The sequence below is a fragment of the Sceloporus occidentalis genome, unplaced genomic scaffold (genome assembly GCF_023333645.1).
Source record: "Sceloporus occidentalis isolate IW3139 unplaced genomic scaffold, rSceOcc1.0.p SCAF_4, whole genome shotgun sequence".
Classification (NCBI taxonomy): Eukaryota; Metazoa; Chordata; class Lepidosauria; order Squamata; family Phrynosomatidae; genus Sceloporus; species Sceloporus occidentalis.
Window position 1 is genome coordinate 92,007,986 of NW_028316984.1, and position 22,760 is coordinate 92,030,745.

Below are 22,760 nucleotides of genomic sequence, written 5' to 3' on the forward strand. Positions count from 1 at the left end.
AGCCATAAGTACTGCCATAAGAATAAATGCACTTGAGTTCAGTACTTCAGTCAGTCCAATTGAAAGGACATAAAACTTTTCCCGAGTTATCAGACAAAATGTTATAAAAAGCCAGGGGTTGGGGCTTACTGTGATGTCAACATACTTAGGCTCAAATTGCTTATAAGATTGGTCTAGTAAAGGTGCTACCATGCTATTGCTGAGGGATTTCTTAAGAAAGAAATTGCATGTAGAACTAATATGTATACAGCTTCTCTGCTCAGCCATGTAAACCCACTGGGTGACCTTGGACAAGTCACATTCTCAGAGGAAGACAAAGGCAACTTCCCTGAGCAAATCTTGCCAAGAAACCCCCATGACAGGTTTGCCTTAGGTTCTCTGTAAGTGGGAAATGATTTGAAGGCACACAACCAAGGGGAAAAATCAATTTATTTCACTTTTCATGGTTTAGCCTTAAGAGTTCAGACTAACGCTGGAAGTGTGTTTAGTTAAACAAACATGAGGGGGAGGGTCAGGCCCTATAATAAAGTTGCTTATCTTACAAGTAAGGGATCTGCAATTATGCAACGTGCTTGTTTATTGGAACATGAGAGCAATAACATATGGCATCATCATGTTTACTGTTTTTCAGTAGCTATGTCAAGGCCACTTGCGAGACTGAAATTTGGGAAATTACTCTTTTTCCTCCACGTGCAGCTGTCTTCATTAAAATGTGTGCTAGTGGTTGTTACTGTAGACTAATAGATTTTTTTGAGGCAGGACCACCAGTTGGTTCTTGTTTTGATACCCGTTTCATCAATAACTGAAGTATGCCCGCTTTGTGGGCAGAATGGAGATAGTTTCTTGTTGAGATGTGTGCCTTCAAGCCATTTCTGACTTGCAATAATCCTAAACAAATATATCATGGCAAAATTTGTTCAGAAACAGTGTGCCAAAGCCTCCCTTTGAGAATGAGAAGTGTGCCTTGCCCAGAGGGTTTCCATAGCTGTGGATTTGAACGCTGGTCTCCCAGCTTACTAGTCTAACACTCAAACCACTACACCATGCTGGTTCTATTAGATCACTTGGTCATAAATTTGGTCATAATCTTACACAAAACATTTAGGTCTTTTTTTCTGTCTAGTGTCACTTTCTGACATATTATGGCATAAGCTTTAGGCATGTATTATGGGAAAACTTCCCATGAGTAAGAGAGTAAAAATAGTTAACATAAAAATGAGAGCAGACTGTAATTTTTAGGTAGGATGGTTAGAATATATGTAAGTTATTGTCATTCATTTATATAGTGTCATCGGTATACTTGGTGCTTTATTTTTTAAAAAAATTAAAAACAGGCCCCTTCCCTCAAACATACAATCTAAAGCAGTGGTTCCTAACCTTTTCTTTATCAGGGACCCTGTTGAAATACCTTTTGTTGCCATGGAAAACCTAAAGTGCATCAAATACTGTACTTACTATACACCTCTGGACGGGGCTTGGATTGCCTTTTACTCCATGTGTGCACCAGTCAGGGTGAGTGGGTGAGCCCCCACGGACTCTCTGTAAGGACATTATGTCCCCCAGGGATCTGTAGACCATAAGTTAAGAAAGAGAAGACACTAGGGAATGGCAATGGGAGAAGAGGTTAAGTTCAGCAGATCCTTCCTCTGCTTATGGGCCTAGGCATGAGGAGCTGTACTGCCTCCTAACAAGCATCACAATAAACTAGTTCCTGATTTTTCTTAAAAGCTAATTTCATAGAATTGACTTTGTCTTCCTTTGAGCTACTAGACTTGCCCAAGGTCACCCATTTGGTTTCCATGGCCAAGCGGGGATTTGAACCCTGGTCTTCAGAGTCATAGTCCAGTACTCAAACTACTACTCCACATTGGCTCTCTATACTCACTTGTAGCCTAAGGTATTTAAGCCAGGGATAGGCAACAGTGGGAGAGAGACAGTACAGTGTAGTGGTTTGAGAGCTGGGCCGTGACTGGGAGATCAAGATTCGAATCCCAGCTTGGCCATGGAAACCCACTTAGAGAGCCGCACTCCCAGCCTTCTAGGATGGCAATGGCAATCCCTCCAAAGAAATCTTGCAGAGAAAATCCCATGATAGGGTCACCTGAAGTAGGAAATGATGAACAACAAAGGCAGTTTTGGACTTCCAGATAATTTTGGTGTCCAGCTCTCACAATTTCTATAAATGCTGTGTTGGCTAGAGATCATTCAAAACAATAAGCCAGTGAGAACTGGATGCTTTAGATGGCAATATAATTTAAAATGCCCTGCTTTTAAATATTACTGCTTTGGCTACTGAAAGTTATTCCTGAAATATACAGAAGCCATACACAGTTTATTATGTTGACTAAATAAAGGTTACCACAGTATGGACTTTGGAATTTGTCTTATGGCATGGCTATCCTTGCAATAGAATGGCAGAGGTTTTCCTAAGTGGTAACACTATTTACTGACCAATATAAGCCTCCTCACAAGTAATAAACTGGATGTAGCAAAACAAGCTGAGCTGGGGTGGGGATGTTGCCCGTTTCCTTTGGTTAAATTGAACGTGCTCCCACCCCCATATTGCACATTACAACACTGTGTAGAAAGTGTGGACTAGGGTGCATGGAGCTCATCGGACCCTCTATGTTTAGGGGAATATTTTCCCCCAAAACACTCCCGTATGGGACACAGACATTTCAGCACATTTTGGTGTCCAGGGCCATTTTGCTCGCAGGAGTCCTTCATCCTGGAAGCCAATAGGTAATGGCCTACTGGGGATGGGTACGGGTCAAAAAGTTCATAAAATACTTGGGAGGAATCAGCCCTTCCAAATACTGGGTTGTGCTTTGTAACCTGACATTCACCTGTGACAATTGCAGAGGAACAATTGGGTATGAAATGACCCAAAGTGTTTCAGCCCAGCTGATCTAGGGCAGAGTAGACAAGGAATTGACTCAGTTTTGTGAGATACCTTAACTTACCTAGAAGCGTTCGCTGAAGTTGCTATATACCTCTGGCCTTCATAACACTGAAGCAAATCTTCAATAGCAGGGAGAAGACTGTTCCTTAAATTCACAATGCATTTTCAGTTTTAGCAGGCCTCATTGCATTTAACTGTACATTGCATTTATATGTGATTTCTTTTTTTAAATGTTATCCATCGCTTATTACGGTACTTTGAGATATCTCAAAGTATGTCTTACTTGATGCTCAGGCACACAGAGTTGGAGGTGTGCCAGTTTAGCAATTTTATGGGAAGTTTACAGAAGACTTGCACAATTCACTAGCAAACAAACAACATGATCTTCTAAAAGATCTGTTTTTATCAAATAAGGAAGTTACTTAACAGAGTGTAACCAAGTTTTCTTCCCACCTTCCTAGTTTGCTGAATAATTTCATAATTTCTCATTGCAGCATATTCAGCTTAAAATGGTTCCATGATAGTTAAAATATAAGAAGTTGTAGCCTAAAGTGGGCAAGCTTAAGTCCCCGGACCCCCAAGAAGCTCCAGCCAGCATGGCCAATAGTGAGCAATTCAGCAAGTTGTAGTCTAACAATAATAAAGACCTGCAATGACATGCAAAAGGTCCCAGGCTGAATTTCAGGCATTTGCAGCATCTTGTAATTTGGAAATAAAGGCCGTCTTGAAGGTCTGAGCTGGCATTGGCGGTTTTTCTGCCAGAGGGAAGCTGCAGCCGCCAAACCACACGGCCTCCCGCCAGCGGAAAAAGAACTCGCAAAAAGCGGGTTCTTTTTACACCGCAGTGGTGGCGTAACAAGTGTGCCACTGGCGCACTGGTTACGTAACAATGGCGGTGCCCATTCAGCACATTTTGGTGTACGCCTTGACGTAGTAGGGTTAGGGAGCATGTACATGGTGCACACTCCCTAATCCTAATGCCGGTGCTGGTATGCCACTTGTTGGCATTTTGTACCGCACCAAGGTTTGCCTTGAAACCTCAAATAATTGTCAGTAGGTGAATTAAGGGATCAGTAGAGAGCAAACACACTTATTATTTGAAGTGCTGCAGAACATGATAAAGAGAACCAACATGATGTACTGGCTTGAGTATTAGACTACCTCTCTGGAGACGAGGGTCCGAATCCCAGCTTGATGGTGAAACCCCACTGGATCTGCATTTGCAATGTAGAAATAATCCAATTTGACACTGCTTTAACTGCCATAGCTCAATGCTATAGAATCCTGGGGGGTTTTCTTCACCACTCACTATCTTATTTCCTCTTCCTGGGACTTGTTAAAGAAGGAGTAGAACTCCTGTGGCCCTCTATATGTTCCTTATTTTATTGTTATCACCCTTACACCTAACATGAGACCCAAGTCAGCTCACAACATGGACTGAAACAAAGCACAGCTAATATACAAATTATTGTAATAAAAAGGATTAACAATTATCCTATTAAAAACTGCAAAAAGTAAAAAGAGTTTGAAAGCTTTTAAAACATATATGAGAATTAAATAAAATATGACACACCTTTCCCATTAGAAGACCCTTCTGCACCATCCAGTGAATTGCCAAAAGCCAACCTAAATGAAAAAGTCTTTGAGTGTTAGTGGAACCAGAACAGAAATGAGGCCAGGAGCTGGGAGAAGGTTCTGCAGCTTGGGAGCAACCACTAAGCAGTCCCTCTCACATGTTCTTATCAAGTGTGTCTATGGCAGCAGTGGCACTGTCTGGCACTTTTGGCATTCCTCACCATTGGCTCTGCTTTCTGAGGCTGCTGGAAGATGCAGTTCAACATCTGGAGGGCCACATCATTTTGAACTCTGCACTGAAGCAATTATCTTTAGTCTGTGAAGAGCTTTTACCAGTAGTGGAAGCTTTTATTAACCAGAGAATGACTTGTATTGGTTATATTTTGCTTGGGGTAGGACATGAAACCCACTGGGTGACCTTGGGCAAGTCACATACTCTCAGCCTCGGAAAGGCAATGGCAAACCTCTGAACAAATCTTGCCAAGAAAACCCCAAGATAGGTTTGCTTTAGGGTTGCCATAAGTCAGGAAATGACTTGAAGGCACAAAACACACACTCTCACACACACCAGCATGACCTAAGTGTGGGTGATTAGGAGGAGAAACTGTGCTGCCAAGCCATTCATAATTTTGTAGGTGAACTTGGTGTGGAGTTTGAAAAATGAAATAAATTATCAGTCAACAATAAATGTATCATAGGGAAAGCAATCCAGGCTGAATTCATTTCAGCCCAGAAAGCACAATTTTGGTGTGTACATACAGATGTTTGTCCTGATTCTTGAAAAGCTGCAGAAACATTTCTGAACTCTCAAAATAACAAAAGCCAGTGTGGAAGGTACCCACAAGCTATTCAGAAACTGATTGTCTGTGTGATGCTATGTACAATGAAGTGAATAACTTGGGCCTATGCATATATGCAAGCATGAAACAATTCCATTCTCTCACTCATCATTTAATAGCTATACAACATGGGGCTCAGACATCATCTATTTTAGCGCCACTATGTGAATAATTTCACCCATTCCGGGTTTGTTATTCACACTATGGAACTGCATAGATGTGCATCTCTGCAAGTTCGGATGCTCACACGTCTCAGTGGGGAGGGGGGGGAGATGGCGTTGACTAAACGTATTCAAAACACGTTCAAGGCATGCAGAGTTTTATCCTGGTTTATCCCAGGTCTGTTTGCATTGGTTATTCACACTGCCAAGAATATGAATGTTTAAAACTTGGGGCAAAAAACAATACAGATTATCTCAGGTTAAGTGGGGGTTTTTTTTGCAGCCTCCCAAACTTAATCAGATGCATTTGAAATGCATGTGAACAACAAAGATTCAACCCATATTATTTCCATCATCTGAATAACCCCATAGAGCAGTGATGGTGAACCTTTTGGAGGCCGAGTGCCTAAACTGCAACCCAAAACCCACTTATTTATTACAAAGTGCCGTGTTCCTCTGGCTTGCTAGTAACAAACTCTGGCAAACTCTATGCTGGGGTGACGGCACATGTGCCTGCAGAGAGGTATCTGAGTGCCACCTCTGGCATGCGTGCCATGGGTTCGCCATCACTACCATAGAGAGTTACACCCAGTGACCTAATGTACATCATTTGGTTTCTTCAGTACATTGATAATGAATCTTATGATAAAAGATTACACAAAATACTATTATACTCGGGGGAAAGTAGATAAACAGGAATTATTTTCTTTATGCCCAGCTTTTCTTTATGACCAGGAATACAAGTGGAAAACCCCCACACAAAACACTGTGAAGAAATGGCAGCAATGGACTCAAGAGAGCAGTAGGCAGAAAACAGCATGGAAAAACAAAAACAGAGCTGTAAGTGCTCTGCCCAAAGTGCAAAGGCAAAACTATCATGAACTATGAACTTCTTCAGTTATGGAATAAAACCTGGTCGGCTCTTTTCCCCACTGAAGTTGAGAGATTTTCAAAATAATGTCTTTAAGAGGTGGTGGCAGGGTGTGAGTGCTATTGAGAAACACAGGCTTTCATATTCATAATTCAAGCTGCAAGCATTTGCATTCTGCTTGATGAGTACAGTGCCAATTTTAGAATTAAAATAAGCTCTGCCATTCAATATCAGCTATTTAGCTCATAAACAGACATGTGATACTAAGAATAATACAACATGGGAGAGAGGTAGTGGTGTAAATACAGCTGACACAATGTTTAGAGAACACTGCAATGACTACTCCCTGCAAAAGAAAGTTTATGGGGTTAATCTTTGGGGGAAACACAAACACAGCATTATTACAGTATTATCTGTCATCATGAGGGACTTCCACTCACATTGTGCCGCAGCTACCCACCAGCTACCACATTAGCCTGAAGTAATAAAGACAATGAAGTCTTCATGTATTTACACAGGCCAAGAGTCAAAGTAGTCTACCATCATGTTGTGAAAACAATAGCATGGGCTTTGGGGATCAGGGTTCAGTTCTAGAGATTTACTAAAGGCTCCATGTCAGTATGGATTTAATCCTCAACTCACTTTTGGTTAAGAGGGAAAATGCTTGAACTGAGGCATCATGCCCCAAACATTAATCTGGCCTCAGTGTAAAGAGACAGAAAAAAGGACTTGGGATGAGGAGCTGTGTGGAACCATTTTTGAGAGCCCATTTTAGAACTACAATATACTGGGGCTCATCTCCACTTACAAAGGCGGTCAGACAACTGACCACCAACACCATCTCTCATGGTGCATGGTTACATTCACAATCTCTTGTACACAAAGACCATTCATGCCACCAGTTTTCTTCCTCTATATGCTGTTACTATCTTGTTTGAAATACTGAATACAAGAGTGGTTAAAGTACACTCAGAGGTAGTTAAAGTGTAGTATGTGTTCTTGCATAACCAACAATACAATGTATTTTCAAGACTTACGGGAAAAGGCAGGGAGCAGATTTCTCCCATGATCACTTGATAGATATGGCTTAAGATTTACAAAGTCATGCTATAGTCTCCCTGTTGGTAGTGTGCCTCTAAAGAAGTATTAAATTCAAAAATAAAAACAAGAAATGGATCATAATTTTAAAAAAGACTTTTATACAATACACCCATCCCCTGACAGGGGAGCTGGGGATGTTTAGCCTGGAGAAAAGAAGGTTAAGAGGTGATATGATAGCCCTGTTTAAATATTTGAAAGGATGTCATATTGAAGAGGGAGCAAGCTTGTTCTCTGCTGCTCCAGAGAACAGGACCCGGAACAATGGATGCAAGCTACAGGAAAAGAGATTCCACCTGAAGATTAGGAGGAACTTCCTGACAGTAAGGGCTGTTCGACAGTGGAATGCACTCCCTCGGAGGGTGATAGAGTCTCCTTCCTTGGAGGTCTTTAAACAGAGGCTGGATGGCCATCTGTCAGGGATGCTTTGAATTGGATTTCCTGCATGGCAGGGGGTTGGACTGGATGGCCCTAGTGGTCTCTTCCAACTCTATGATTCTATGATTCTATGACAGCTGATGATCTAGAAATGATAAAGCCTTTAGATTTGACTCCCAGCAGCTTTAGCTGGTACAACCAATGGAGAAGAATGCTGTTGATGTGTGCCTTCAAGTCATTTCCACCCTAAGGCGAGCCTATCATGGGGTTTTCTTGGCAAGATTTGTTCTGGGGAGGTTTGCCATTGCCTTCCCTTGAGGTTGAGAGTGTGTGACTTGCCCAAGGTCAACAAGTGGGTTTTATGGCCAAGATGGAATCGAACCCTGGTCTTCAGAGTTGTATTCCAACTACTAGAGCAAGCTGCAATTCAGCAGCATCTGGAGAGCCTTATGATTCTCATTAAAGTTATTTAAATTCCAATTTAAAAGAGAAAGAATCATAATCTGGATGACTGCTTTTCAAAGTTAGGGGAGATCCAAAAATGACCATTATGGGTATGCTGTGGTAAATAATGGCTCTTAATTTAAAGTGAGTTTAATTCTACTTGGAAATTTTAAGTAACATTAGTGTAACAAAAGTTAGTTCAGTGGCATTAATTAAAATATAACCACAGCATGTTCTACATTATTACTTTTATTATTATTTTGTTCATTTATACCCTGCCTTTCCCCCAATATTGGAACTTGGTTGAGCTGTGGAACGCTGTGCTTCAAAGAAAGTGTGTTAAAGAATCGCCTCCCACTGGGCTGCAGATTTTTTTCCAAGAAAATGAAGAATGGCTTTTCTCTGAAACTCGCAGACCTCCATTTCACCCCATCGATTGCAAAAAAATAAAATAAATAAAAACCCTCAAAAGCAAACACAAAAAAAACCCCAACCCACATTCCCAGAGGAAGGCTAAATAACAGTATTGACCTTAACAGCATGTTTCCTCCAATCTGGTGTTCTGCAGATGTGTTGGACTTCAGCTCCTACCATATCCAACCTCTGTGAATATGCTGCTAGGGATGATGGGCATTGTAGTGCAATATATCTGGCACGGAGTTGGGAAAGACTACACTAAACAAGTCACCTCTGACAATTACTGGAGCCCAGAGCTAATGGTGAGTATGTATGTAGATCAGTCCTACTGACAAAGGCTGCATCCGCACTGCAGAAATAGCCTGGTTTGGCACCACTTTAACTGCCATGCTTCCATGCTATGCAATTCTGGGAAATGTAGTTTGGAGCTCTTGTGCCACAATAAACCACAGTTACCAGAATTCCATAGCATGGAGCCATGGCGGTTAAAGTGGTGTCAGACCAGTTTATTTCTGCAGTACATATGCAGCCAGAATAGTCCTGCTCCAGTTGGGACCAACAACAGTATTCAAGCCTAGGTATGTTTTGGGGGCCTACATTCAAGCAACAGCATAGGACACATTCTCCAACAAATGGGCCAAGAAGAGAATATAATGCAGGTTGTGTCTCTCTTATCCGGATTTTCTAAGTTCAAATTACTCCAAAGTCTAAAATTGTCTACATGGGTGGTCAGATAGTGACACCTTTGCCTTCTGATTGTTCAGTCTACACAAACTTTGTTTCATGCATAAAATTATTTAAAATATTATGTATAAGATTACCTTCAGGCTGTGTATAAGGTATATATGAAACATAAATGAATTTCATGTTTTGATCTGAGTCCTCTCTCTAAGATATCTCATTATGTATGTGCAAATATTCCAAAATACTTCTTGTCCATTTAGGATCATTTCAAAGCATTTTGAAATCAAAGCATTTAGGATCAAAGCATTTAGGATCAGGGGAGACTCAACCAGTAATGCCATTTAAGGTAACTTACTCCTTTGCTGCTTTAGTTTCAAATTCTCAGTGGTTAGTTGAGAGATAACTTGAGAAGCCTATAAATAACACCATAGAAGAAAACAAAGGTCTGGTGTCTTTAGTTAAAGGTATTAAGGCAGGCTAAGAGACTGTGTGCTGTAGTTGTTTGAGCACTGGACTACGACTCTGGAGACCAGAGTTCAAATCCCTACTTGCCCATGGTAGCCCACTGTGAGACTTTGGGCAAGTCACATTCTCTCAGCCTCAGAGGATGGCAATGGCAAACCCTCTCTAAAGAAACTTGCCAAGAAAACCTCATCATAGGTTCACCTTAGGGTTGCCATAAGTCAGAAATGACTTGAAGTAACACAGCAATAACAAATGTGGGCAGGCTAGAAAAAAAGTAGGATAAGACTTTACTTCTCATTATGTATCACCTGTACAGTCGGCCCTCCTTATCCATGGATTTTTTATCCACAGATTCAAACATTCACTGCTTGAAAATATTTTAAAAAGTATGAATTCCAAATAGTAAATCTTGATTTTGCCATTTAATATAAGGGACATCATTTTGCTATGCCACTGTATTTAATGGGCCTTAAGCATCCATGGATTTTGGTATGCTTTATGTTTTAAATTTCACATTGTTTAATTGTATTTTAAGGGGTGGGGGTGGGTTGAGGGTTCGGACTGTATATTTTAACCTTGTAAGCCATCCCATGAATGTAGAGAGGTGGGATATAAATAAATTTTATTATTATTTATTATATTAACAGTGTGATGCAGCAGCTAAAAAGGCCAATGCAATTTTAGGCTTCATCAATAAAAGTAGAAATAGTGCTACTGTATTCTGCTTTGGTCAGGCCACACCTGGAATATTGTATCCAGTTCTGGGCGCCACAATTCAAAAAGGATGTTGAGAAACTGGAGTGTGTCCAAAGGAGGGCGACTAAAATGGTGAAGGGTCTGGAAACCTTGCCCTATGAGGAACGACTTAGGGAGCTGGGGATGTTTAGCCTGGAGAAGAGAAGGTTAAGAGGTGATATGATAGCCCTGTTTAAATATTTGAAAGGAAGTCATATTGAGGAGGGAGCAAGCTTGTTTTCTGCTGCTCCAGAGAACAGGACCCGGAACAATGGATGCAAGCTACAGGAAAAGAGATTCTACCTCAACATTAGGAGGAATTTCCTGAGAGTAAGGGCTTTTCGACAGTGGAACAGACTCCTTCCTCGGAGTGTAGTGGAGTCTCCTTCCTTGGAGGTCTTTAAGCAGAGGCTGGATGGCCATCTGTCGCAGGGGATGCTTTGACTGAGAGTTCCTGCATGGCAGAATGGGGTTGGACTGGATGGCCCTTGAGGTCTCTTCCAACTCTACAATTCTATTCATTTAAAGTGTTGCTGTACCATCTCCCAGCCCAGAAAGGCTCCTGAGGTGATGAACAAATAAAAATATAAAAATATTCCATAAATTAAAAAACAAACAAACCCAAAACCGGAGCATTAGCTTTCGTGGGCTACAGCCCAATTTTTCAGACACATGACACGTTCTCTGCTCTGGGCCACCAAGTCTTTGGCATCATACTAGGTCCAAGAGGACCAACAACCTGCTTACTGCGACTGGATGTCCCTACATATTATATGATATACCTTACAAGGCTGCAATATTAGTTTTCCATGACCACTGATGAAGACGCATAGTCGAAACGCGTTTGGTCTCTGTTTGTTCACTTTGCAATTGTAATGGGCGTACTGTACGATCCCTTTTAATTTTCTACTGAGAGGTGCAAAGGAATTTATCTGCCATTGTACTGGCATTTTGTATGTTTGACACCTCCTTATGTTCTGTTATACTGTTTGGGATTTGCAGTTTTCATGCCTAGTACTGACTGGCAGCACTAGCCTTGTGTTTGTTAGGGTGTGGCTTACAGGCCGGCACAAGCCTGTTTGTTTATAGGATTGCATATACTTTATGCTTTTTATTTCCTTTTAGCATCTCATTGCAACATACTGTTTTAATAAAATTACTGTGTTTCCTATTTTCATTCCTCCTAGACTTTTTGTCCACACACTTATTTGTTTTAGTTTAGGGTATCACCTCCCAGTTTTTTGTCAAACCAGATTATTCCTGCAGTGTGGACGCAACCGTAGTCTTTCCTCACACAGGGCCCACACCAGCAGACGTCACGCTGCATGAAAGGGCAACCCGAGGGGAGACCTTCACCCGGGGACACTGGGTTTCTTGGGAGGGACAGCCACTGTTTCTCCCAAAGCACAACACACAAGGCACACACAAGTAGGCCGAAAGCCCAGCAGCTGTGCCCTCTCTCTCCCACAGGGCCTTCTTTGGCAGGCTCCCCATCGAAAGTGCTGCCAATGTACCCCCAGAAGGGCTTTCCAGGAAAAAGAGGACTCCCTCAGGGTCCTCACAGAGCAAAGGAGGACAAGGCACAGCAAAATGGGAGGCGATTTGAGAACAAACAAGGAAACGCCCAAAGAAAAACTAAAAACACTCCTATGAATGTCAATTCATGCTTTTTAGTCCCCCTCAAAATGGAGGGCCTTTGGGAATTCCTCCTGGGCAGAAGGTGGAAATGGAGGGTGTGTCCTGGAAGAAAGGGAGGATGCCTGGTCTCCATGGGCGAACTTATCCTGGGTGCTTCTTGGAAAGATTTGAGACAGGTCTGCCTTTGCCTTCCTTGGAGGCTGAGAGAGAGTGTGACTTATACAAGGCCATGAAATGTAGGACAAGCCCTGGAAAAGGAGGATGCCTGGGCACAACCTCGGCTCTTTGCCACCCAGCCCTGGCATCCCCCATGTTGGGGTGGGTTGACCATGAGGGCCTGGGAGCAGGGTGGCCAGCTGTCCTCCTTTTCCAGGACATGCCCTACATTTCAGCCTTCTGTCCAGGAGGGATTCTAAAAGGCCCTCCCTTTTGAGAAGCACAAATTCACATTCCTGAGTATTTCGAAGTGTTTGTCTTGTCGTGTTCTCCTTTTTCCTTTGCACGTCCTCCATTCAGAGAACCATGATTGTACACTCCTATGAGTGTTTTGAGCTTTTCTTGGGCCATGTCCTCCATTTCACCTGGCAGGTCCTCCATTTTGAGACGCATGACTTCACATCCGTGGGTATTTTTAACTCTTATTTTGTCGTGTCCTCCATTCCCCCATCATCCCAAGAACCAGGAACCCCCATCCCTAGGAATGTCCCTCCTCAGCCTTCCTTAGCCCACGTCCTCCATTTTGGACCCGCGCAGACTCTTCCCTCTCTCCAGGGATGTAGCCAGGGGGGGGGGGTTCTTGGGGTCCGGACGCCCCCCCTTCCATTAGAAAAATGAATGGTGTGTGCTGCTGCGCCGCCACACTCAAGCCCCATTATAATGGTGGCACTTAGTCTGGACCCCCCCCCCCCCTTCCTAAAATCCTGGCTATGTCCCTGCTCTCTCTCGGTTGTTCTTTTGACTGTTTGGTGGTTTCAATAACCCGAATGTCCATTTACTGCTGCCAGGGGATTTTAACTGTTGTGAAACTGGTGGGCGCAGGGGGGCTTCTCCACTCTGCACTGATAGATTGACGCATTATTATTATTATTATTATTATTATTATTATTACCTTTATTGTGAGCCGCCTCGATCCTGGCTGAGAGGCGGAATATAAATAAAATGATATCACCATCATCATTATCGTTATTATCAATATTATTATTATTATTATCACCATCATCATTATGAATATTATTAATAATATCATCATCATTACTATCATGATTATTCTCATTCTCCTTTCCCCTCGCAGCCCTCCATTTGGCGGCGGCGGCGGTGTCTTCTCCTTCTCCCCTTGAGTCCCTGGGGCCTCTCTCTCTCTCTCTAGTCCCCGCTTCCCTGCCCGAGGGCGGCGCCTGGGCCTTATGGAGGCGGAGGCAGTGTGCCCTCCTTCCCTCCTCCTCCTGGAGAGAGCTCCTCCTTTGGATAAAACCTTCCCTTCTGGGCCGGCAGCCGTCAACTCCGTGCAGCAGGCGCCAGAAGCAAGAGCGGGATCGGGAGAGCAGGCCGGGCGGCGCAGTGCAGTGCAGTGCAGCGGAGTGAGTCAGGCGCATCTTGGGCAGCGGATGCCCGGCGTCGGTGGAGGGACGATGTACCCCTTGGGCTCCAGCTGGAACATCTCCTTCGCGGGCTGCGGGTTCCTGGGGGTCTACCACATCGGGGTGGCCAGCTGCCTCCAGGAGCACGCCCCGTTCCTCGTGGCCAACGCCAGGACCGTCTACGGAGCCTCCGCCGGAGCCCTGACCGCCACCGCCCTCGTCACCGGCGCATGCCTCGGTAAGCGCTGCTAGGAGGCTGGCTGGCTGAGAGAGTGTCACTCGGGGACTTCCTTTCCCAGCAGCCTCAGCCACCTGGGCCAGTAGGTTGGGACTCTGGGAGATGCAGTCCAAAAGCCCCTTAAAGGGCCCGTTTGGGGACCATTGTTAGCAGTGTCCACTCCTTTGAGAGATTGTGGACTTCAGCTCCCAGAAGCCTCAGCCACGTCGGCCAATAGCCTGGGATTCTGGGAGCTGAAGTCCACAGTCCCTGAGAGGGCACAGTAGTGGAATCATAGTTCAGTATGTACTTCTGTAGTGTGAAAGGGCCCTAAGTAGGGTTGCCAGAGTGAAAACTGGGGAGGGCTCCTGTACCTTTAATGTCTGTGTAGCAGAAGATGGAGTTTCAGCTTGTAAGCACACACACACACACACACACACACTCCTCTCTTTAAAAATAACTGTTGTTGTTGTTGTGAGCCTTCAAGTGGTTTCTGACTCATGGGGTTTTCTTGGCAAGTCTCTTCAGAGGGGTTTGCCATTGCCTTCCTCTGTGGCTGAGAGAGTGTGACTTTGCCCAGTGGGTTTCCATGGCTGAGATAGGATTCGAACCCTGGTCTCCCAGTTGAACTGCAGAAATAGTCCAGTTTGAGACCGCTTTAACAGCCCTGGCTCAATGCTAGGGAATCCTGGGAACTGTAGTTTTGGGAGAGATATTTAACCTTCTTTGTCAGAGAGAGCTCTGGTGCCACAATAAACTACAATTCCCAGGATTCCCTAGCACTGAGCCAGGGCACTTAAAAGCGGCCTCAAACTGGGATTATTTCTGCAGTGTGTTTTGGACCCCAGAGCCGCAGTCCAACACTCGAACCACTGACTCTAAAAACAAATTTCACCATAATAAATATTGTGTACCAGTTTGGCCATGGAAACCCCCTGGGTGGCCACAGGCTCTCGGCGTCAGAGGATGGCTCTGGAAAGCCTTGCTCTGAACCAGTCATGCCAAGAAAACTCCAACTTAGGGTCCCATAAATTGGAAATGACTTCAATTCCCAGTTCAGCTATGAAAACCCACTGAGTGACCTGGGCAAGTCACACTTTCTCAGCCTCAAGAGGATGGCCATAGCAAACCCCCTCTGAAGAAACTTACTGATAAAACCTCACGATAGGGTTGTCTTAGGGTTGCTAAAAGTCATAAACAACTTCGATTCCCAGCTTGGCTTTAAACCCACTGGGTGGCCTTGGGCAAGGCACACTCTCTCAGCCTCAGAGGATGGCCATGGCAAACTTCCCCTGGAGAAACTTGCCAAAAAAACCTAGGACAGGGTTACTTTAGGGTTGCCATAAATGACTTGAAGGCACACAGCAACAAATATAAAACCCACCTTGAGCCTTGAGGAGAGGTGGGAAAGAAAGGATGATGATGATGATGATGATGATGATGATTAATTTCTCTCTCTTGACCAGTGCAGGAGAAAGTTGAGAGGACCTGGGGGTTGCCCTCAGGGATTGCCAAACCAGGGTTTTGACTTATTTTAGGGGGAAAAGATGTCCAAATCCTCAGTATTTGCATTCTTTTGGTTGTGACACACAGGCAAACCCGGAAAAAACAACAACATAGGAATGCTAGTGTGTTTTTTTTAACTCATGGTGGACTCTTTTTGTGTGTGTGGTATATATGAAATTACCTCAGCCTGAGTCACACTGTCCCCTGACAACCTGTAGGCATGGTCCTGTGTGTTTGTGTGTTTCTCATGCATGGTTTCAGAGTGTCATTTCAGTGCGTGTGAGAGGAGGTGGGTGGTGATTATACAATAATATGTCTGTTCCTCACAAAGGTGCTGATGGGGAAGTTTAATGGTAATAAAGATAGAGCTGGCAAAGGCAAATCCCCTCTGAACAAATCTTGCCAAGGAAACCCCATGATAGTTTTGCCTGTGTGTGTTGTGTGCCTTCAAGTCATTTCCAACTTATGGCAACCCTGTCATAGGGTTTTCTTGACAGGATTTGTTCAGAGGGGGTTTGCCATTGCTTTCCCCTGAAGCTGAGAGAGTGTGACTTGCCCAAGGTCACCCAGTGGGTTTCAGGACTGAGCTGGGAATCAAACCCTGGTCTCCAGAGTTGTAGTCCAACACTCAAACTATTGGCTGGCTCACAGGTTGTCCTAAGTGTTGCCCTAAGTCAGAAATGACTTGATGGCACCCAACAACAAAAGTCAATGTGAGCATGTGTTGTGGGGAGACATTCTAATAAATACGCCGCTGTTTTTGCCACTGAAGTGTAAAAGCTTGCCGGAGTTAATAATTGCTTAGCTGGTTATGAGATGTATTCCAAAAGCCATTCATGCCAATAGTGTTCAGGCTTTGTGGAAACTAGTGTCTGTCCCCCAATAACTTATGTATGTGTGTGTTGTGTCTTCTGTTTCAATCCTGATGTATTATTGTCTGATCTCTTCTGGGGCCTGGCATACAATAAAGCTGCATGTCCTCGAAATTAGATCATCGGCTGTCTGCTTTCTAGCTCTCTCCAGGCCCACACATGCGCACACTTTTGCTCCAGAAGGCAGCATGGGCATGCAATAGGGGGAGCTCACTGTCCTTTGAAAAGATAGTGAGAATTGTTTCTTTAATCTTTGAAATCTTCTGTTGGGGGCTTCTTGTAACCCTGCACCAAAGGCATCTTATCCTCTCTGGGGATGTGTTTTGAAAAAGAGTATGAAGGCTGATATCCTGTGGACACTTACTCATGCTTAATCTTGTGTAAATATGGTTCACCTTGATCTGCAAGACTCCTAGGTTGGGCTGGGGGTTGAACTAGATGACCTCCAATAACATTTCCAACTCTATAAAGTTCTGTAATTCTCCCTTCTCTTATTGCCTCCCCCAATAGTTGCAATACATTGTGCCTTACACAACACACACAGAGTCGGAAATCTAGCAGAAACAACATTGTGTGTCCATGCTGGAAAAGCCTCTCCAGTTTAATGTCTTTTGCCTTGCAGTGAATTACAGAAGAAAAGATATGAGGTGTGAAATGGCAACCTCACAACACTAGTTATTACATTTATTCTTGGTCTTTTCCCCTTCTAGCTGTTCCTGAGCCTCTTGAACTGCAGGATTGTGTGTTCTTGTGTGTCTTAGGTGCCTTCAAGTCACCTGTTGACTTATGGCGACCCCATTAATTTCACAGGGTTTCTTTAGGCAAGGAATTCTCAGAGGTGGTTTTGCCAGTTCTGCCCTTTGAAATATTGCCTGCAGCACCTGGTATTCCTTGGGGTGTTCTCATCAAGTCATATTAAACTGGAGGTGGATAGCTGTGCTTCTTCAGATGTTTTGGGACTGCATCTCCCACAGTCCTTTACCAATGACTTTGCTAGAATTCAAAAAGATAGCCATGTTAGTCTAGATCAGTATGCAAAAGGAATTTGTAGCACCTTTGGTCCCATGCAGATAGGCCAAAATAAAGCTGCTTCGGGTCACTTTGGAGGTATGGTGTTTCAATGATGCATGCGTCCTAAGAGTCCAGAAGTACCACCAAAGCTGCGCTCCAGTCCTTAGGACTGGATCGTGGCTTTGGTGCGGCTTCCGGACTCTTAGGATGCATGCATCATTTTAACAGCATACTTCCAAAGTGACTCAAAGCAGCTTTATTTTGGCCTATCTGTATGGGGCCTTTGAGACTAAACTGATCATGTTGGTTAGGATTGATGGGGGTAAAAGGCACAGTCCCTGCTAGATGGGATGGAAGAAGACTACAATCGTGCTCGCCTTAACTAGCTTTCTTTTCTTTCTTGTAAATAGCAGAGGGCATTCACACTAGGTTTTTGTCCTGAGGAGATTATCACCGCACCGATGAATATCGGGATCGTTGTTCCTATTACGTTTTGTGTTCCTGAATCTTTCTGAGTCGTTTTACCCCTACTGTTATTCATGCATGTGATTGTTTTGGGATACAATGGAGCCGCATCAACTCCCTTGAACAATACAGAGCAATCTGAACCAATTCAGTAGCGTATTAACACTGTTGAAGGTGCTGATTGATGCAGATCTTTCAAAAAGATGCAGGGAAAAACTTGGTATCGAACATCCCGAGACAAGTGGCTTTTAGGTAGCCCCTCCCTCCCCAATGCACCAAATGCATTCGGGGTAAGTGTGAACAGCAAGGAAATAGTAACTGGGTTATTTCCATAGTGTGACTGCCCTCGCAGTATTAGGGTAGGGAAGCCAGTTGAAAACCATGATGTAATTGGAGGGAAGATTTTTGCTTTTCCTCCTTTTATTGTTTTCCTGGGACTGTAGGATAACTATGGCTTTCTCCTCTGCTCCCTTTTTCTCTGGCACTTTCACTTCCATTTTCCATTAACTGTCTGAATCCATGGAAATTGTACTTTATTTTAACTTTGAATTTTAAAACTGATTTGCTTTAGTATACCATAGTTAAGACTAATGGTTTATCCAGATTCTGACATAGCACTAATGTAAAATTAATTGACCATCAAAGGAAAATTTCTGACCGTTTCCTGTTGACCAGTGTGTGGATATTTCAGATTAGTTTTATAAGAAACCACATCTTGTGTTCTAACTGCTTATTATTTCAAAATTTGTATTTGTATGTGTTTTTTTGTTTTGTTTTGTTTGTTAAGGGATGAACTGTAAGGTGTACCAAGGACTTGCCCTGACCTGTAGTTATACCTTTAGAAGAATTCGTACTGGGAACTATTCACATAAACTTGAATTTTATAGCAGTAGAACAATCTGCCTTCCCATGTCCCTGTGAATTTCCACATTTGAACTCTGTCCCATGGCCACTGCAGTATTTGGGGATCACTTGATGTGCTTGTTTTCTGTCAGAAGTCTAACTTCCAAACTGCTAAAAACGCTTATAAGATGCTCTAGAAGCTAGCCTGAAGCTATTGTGAGATCTTTCTGCATTAAATAAAGGGGTACTACTTCCCCACCCCTTCCCTCAGTCTAAAGCAATGTTTCCAAAACTTTGGTCCTCCAGATGTTTTGGACTTCAGCTCCCAGAAGCTCTAGCCAGTTTGGCCAACAGTCAGAGATATTGGGAGCTGAAGTCCAAATCATCTGGAGGATCAAAGTTTTGGAATCACAAGGATGTGAGCTAGAAATATCACCTTAGATGGTATGTCCTGTTTTCAGACTGACTGCTGTCTGTAGTCCTTACCCCATTTGACACTGCCCAATCTAGGGAGGTTGTGCTCTGTGAAGGCAGAACTTCTCTCTCTGTGCCTTCCATTACTTTGATTTTGTTTAGTTTTGTATGTTATGGGGTAGGTGCGGAACTTTGAAAAATTACTTTTTGGGAAATACAAGTTCTAACATCTTGTAGGCAGTAAAGGAGTTGAAATCCGAAATATGATTTATTCACTTTCTGTTTAGATGTAATTTTTCATGTGACAGAAGTAAAAATGCCCTTCTAGTGCATATTGGGATCTACCTACACCAAAGTAATTTTTCCATTCATTAGGAAAGTGCTAACACTTCTGATGTTCTTGCTGATTATTGAGTCAATTCTAAGCAACTCAAAATATGTATTTTCTTGAATTGGCACTGCTGGCAGATTTTCCCCACTCCTCATCCCCCCCACCCATATCTGTTCCCATTCTGCTGGGGAACGCTTCACAGTAGATTTGGGGCATATGGAAGGGGAAAAGAGGAGGAAGGGAACTCCTGATGCATGAATAGACATCTGTTTACAACTTCTTGGTTTTAGCCCCATAAAATCTGGAGAATAATTATGTTGTGTTGAAATGAAGCATTTTTAACAGTTGCCTCAAACAGTGGCGGTATATAACAATGCAGGTTTGTTTCTGCTGAGTTTTGGATCCAGGATTCCTGTGTGGATAACAAATTCTGTGCATGCTCAAGTCCCATTAAAAACCATGACATTGTATAATGGTGTCTTTTATATAATACGTCAAAATCAAGGCTTGATTTTTGGACATATATATATATATATATATATATATATATATATTCAAGCAGTGAATAGTTGAATCTGTGCATAAAGAATCAGTGGATACAGAGGGTCAAATGTGTGAATGTGTGAGATATATATTACTTTCCCTCTTATGTACCTTCAAGTTATTTTTGATTTATGGTGATCCTAAGACAACCCTACCTCTGGGTTTTCTTAGCAAGATTTGTTCAGAGGAGAGGTTTGCCCTTGCCTTCCTCTGAGGCTGAAAGAGTGTGACTTGCCTAAGGTCACCCAGTGGATTCCCACTGCCGAGCAGAAATTAGAACCCTAAATATCCCAGAATCCCAGTTCAGCACTCAAAACCTTACACCACACCGGCTGCTCTAGCCCTACCTTCAAATATAATCACAAGGTACAAGACAGAGAGAAGACAAAAAGAAAGCAAAAGAGAACAGCTAACTAAACACTGCATGGTTTTGGCAGAATGCTGAAAGGCAATGTCATAACCAGTGCATTGTGGCAGATGTTAAGACGTTACACTTGTTAAAGCCTGTTTGATGGAGGTTTCAGGGCAATGTATGCATCCATGATTGTAGGCTCTTTAAATTGGTGCATGTGCCACCTTCAGAGATGAACAGTTTTACTTTTGATGTAAGCTCTTTCGTTCAATAAGAACAGAGAAAACATGCAAATATCTTGGGATGTGGTGTCCTTTTGGTGGTCACTGTGGTAGATGCTTTCTGTGAGAGTGTGTGAGTGAGATTGAAATAAGCTTCTTTGACCTGCACAATGCCTCCTGTAGCACCTTCTTTCTGTGGAAAGGTAAAAGACCTACCTAGCTATGACAATTGCCTTTTTTACTGCCTGAGGTATGTCACTTAACATATTGACTGACGTTATTAACAATCCGGTAGTATCTGTTTTATTAGGTGCCACCTGCCCATACAGTTGAGGAGTCCTGGAATATAGAATACAATTAGTTGATTTCCCAGCTCTGCTTTGTAAAACAAGAGGCTGTGGAATTGTGATTGCACAGGCAGTTCTGCTGGGCATTGTGATTACTATGATTGTAAGTTCCAGTTATGATTAATTATTAATCATGTCTTCAGTTTTAATTAGGATGATGATCTTGCTTGTAGTCAACTAACAAATATGTTTAAGCTTGTGCTTTTTACAATTTGAATGTAGTTTTTCAGCTGATAGTTGTAGAGTTCCTGAGGCATGAGTGGAAACTTTCAGCGTGTTCTCAGTCTTTTCCTTATATTCCAGGAGTCCTAGTGCTAATAGTTCAGGTGCAAGGCCTGAACTATGATGGAATCTAACTCATGGATATATGATAGGAAGAAAATTTCCTGCTTGCTGCTTTGGAGAAATAGGAAAAGTGATATTTTTCCAACCCATTAATGGTAGTGGGAAGGAGCCTGTGTCTACCAAGGAAGGGTCGAGCAACCATAAGGTGTTACATAGGTGTTAAGTAATGATGGAACAAATATCCTGTCTGTTTCACACATTATATGACAGCTAATGTCTATATGTCAGTAGACAGACTTGGCTTTCTGTATGTTACATGTCTGTGTAAGCTTGCTTGTTTCACTCATATTATCTATTCATGTGTGCATGTGTACACTTAACATGTTTACAATTACTTTTCATAGCAGATTTGGGCAAATTGTGGCTCTCTAGAAGTAGTCAGAATATAATTCCCATCAGCCCTATCTAGTGGTGAAGGACTATGGGAGATGGAGTTCAGAAAGCATCTGGAGGGCCCTTCTCTGCTTTACTCCATAAAGTTGTGTCCAGATGTTGTGCATGTGCAAGACAACTCCCACAATTTATTATTGTCCTGCTGCTCTCTACACACCCGTGCTGCCTGAAGTTTCTTTCCAGCCATGGTGGGGATCTGCAGAATAGTGGGGTCTCTTTCATATGGGACTGCTGTGTGAACCATCTTTTGTTCAAGAGTCAGTGGTGCTTTATGCTCCCTCATGTGGGGATTTCTCCACAGTGAGGCCCTACTGCAAACAGGTTTTACCATTGTCCTATCATTGCTGAGTCAGTGATGCAAGAGGCCCCTCATTTTAATTTTACTGCTAGGCAAATTAATTTCTTGCACAGATTGACAACTATAGTGCCAAGGTACAATCAAATAAATTACATCCAATGTTCTGGGGATTTAAAATGGGAATTTCTTCTACTTTTGCTCTTTACTCTGTTATTTGAAAGGCAGTTTTAATGTCATATGTGATTAAGGCTGCAATCCTATGATGTACCTGAGAATAAGCAGCACTGAACTCTGCAACATGTATAGGATTGCTGTATAGGGCAGAATCCTATTAGCTAGTCTTAATTAGAGTAGACCAATTGACTCAATTGTTGAATGGTGAATCAATGCATAGTTAAACTTACTTGATTCAATGAGTTTACTCTAGTTGGGATTAGAGTAGGATTTAGGCCTAGATTACCTTCTGTGAATACCACAGATTCACAATGTAAACCTTACTGAAAATTTTACTTAGTGCTCAAGGGGAGGCACAAGCCTTGGAGGCTCTGATCCTTTTTCCCAAACCTTTTTATGTGTAAAATTTACACATGCGTTTAGTTAAAAATTGAATTTACTTATTTCTAATTTGAATGATGTTATTTCCTTACAAAATGTTAAAATCTGAATATACATGACTGCAAATGAAAAATATGGAAACTTAATAAACAACATATTTTTATTCATATATACTACATTGAGTGGGGGGCATACAGCATCCACATGTAGATGTAAAGGGGTGTCCCAAGGGTAAAAACTTTGAGTAGCACAGGTATAAATCA

At 42.7% G+C, this 22,760-nt stretch overlaps 1 protein-coding gene across 3 annotated transcripts in view; it reads left to right on the top strand.

Moving 5' to 3' along the window:
* The first annotated feature begins 13,732 nt into the window (after positions 1 to 13,732).
* The window catches only part of LOC149314345 (patatin-like phospholipase domain-containing protein 2), a 67,622-nt gene continuing 58,594 nt past the window's right edge, over positions 13,733 to 22,760 (top strand). For all 3 annotated transcript variants that reach the window (XM_089520904.1, XM_089520905.1, XM_089520906.1), the window contains exon 1: positions 13,733 to 14,022. In XM_089520904.1, coding sequence (XP_089377030.1) covers positions 13,812 to 14,022 — 211 coding nt within the window. In that variant the 5' untranslated portion in view covers positions 13,733 to 13,811. The remainder of the gene's footprint in view (positions 14,023 to 22,760) is intronic.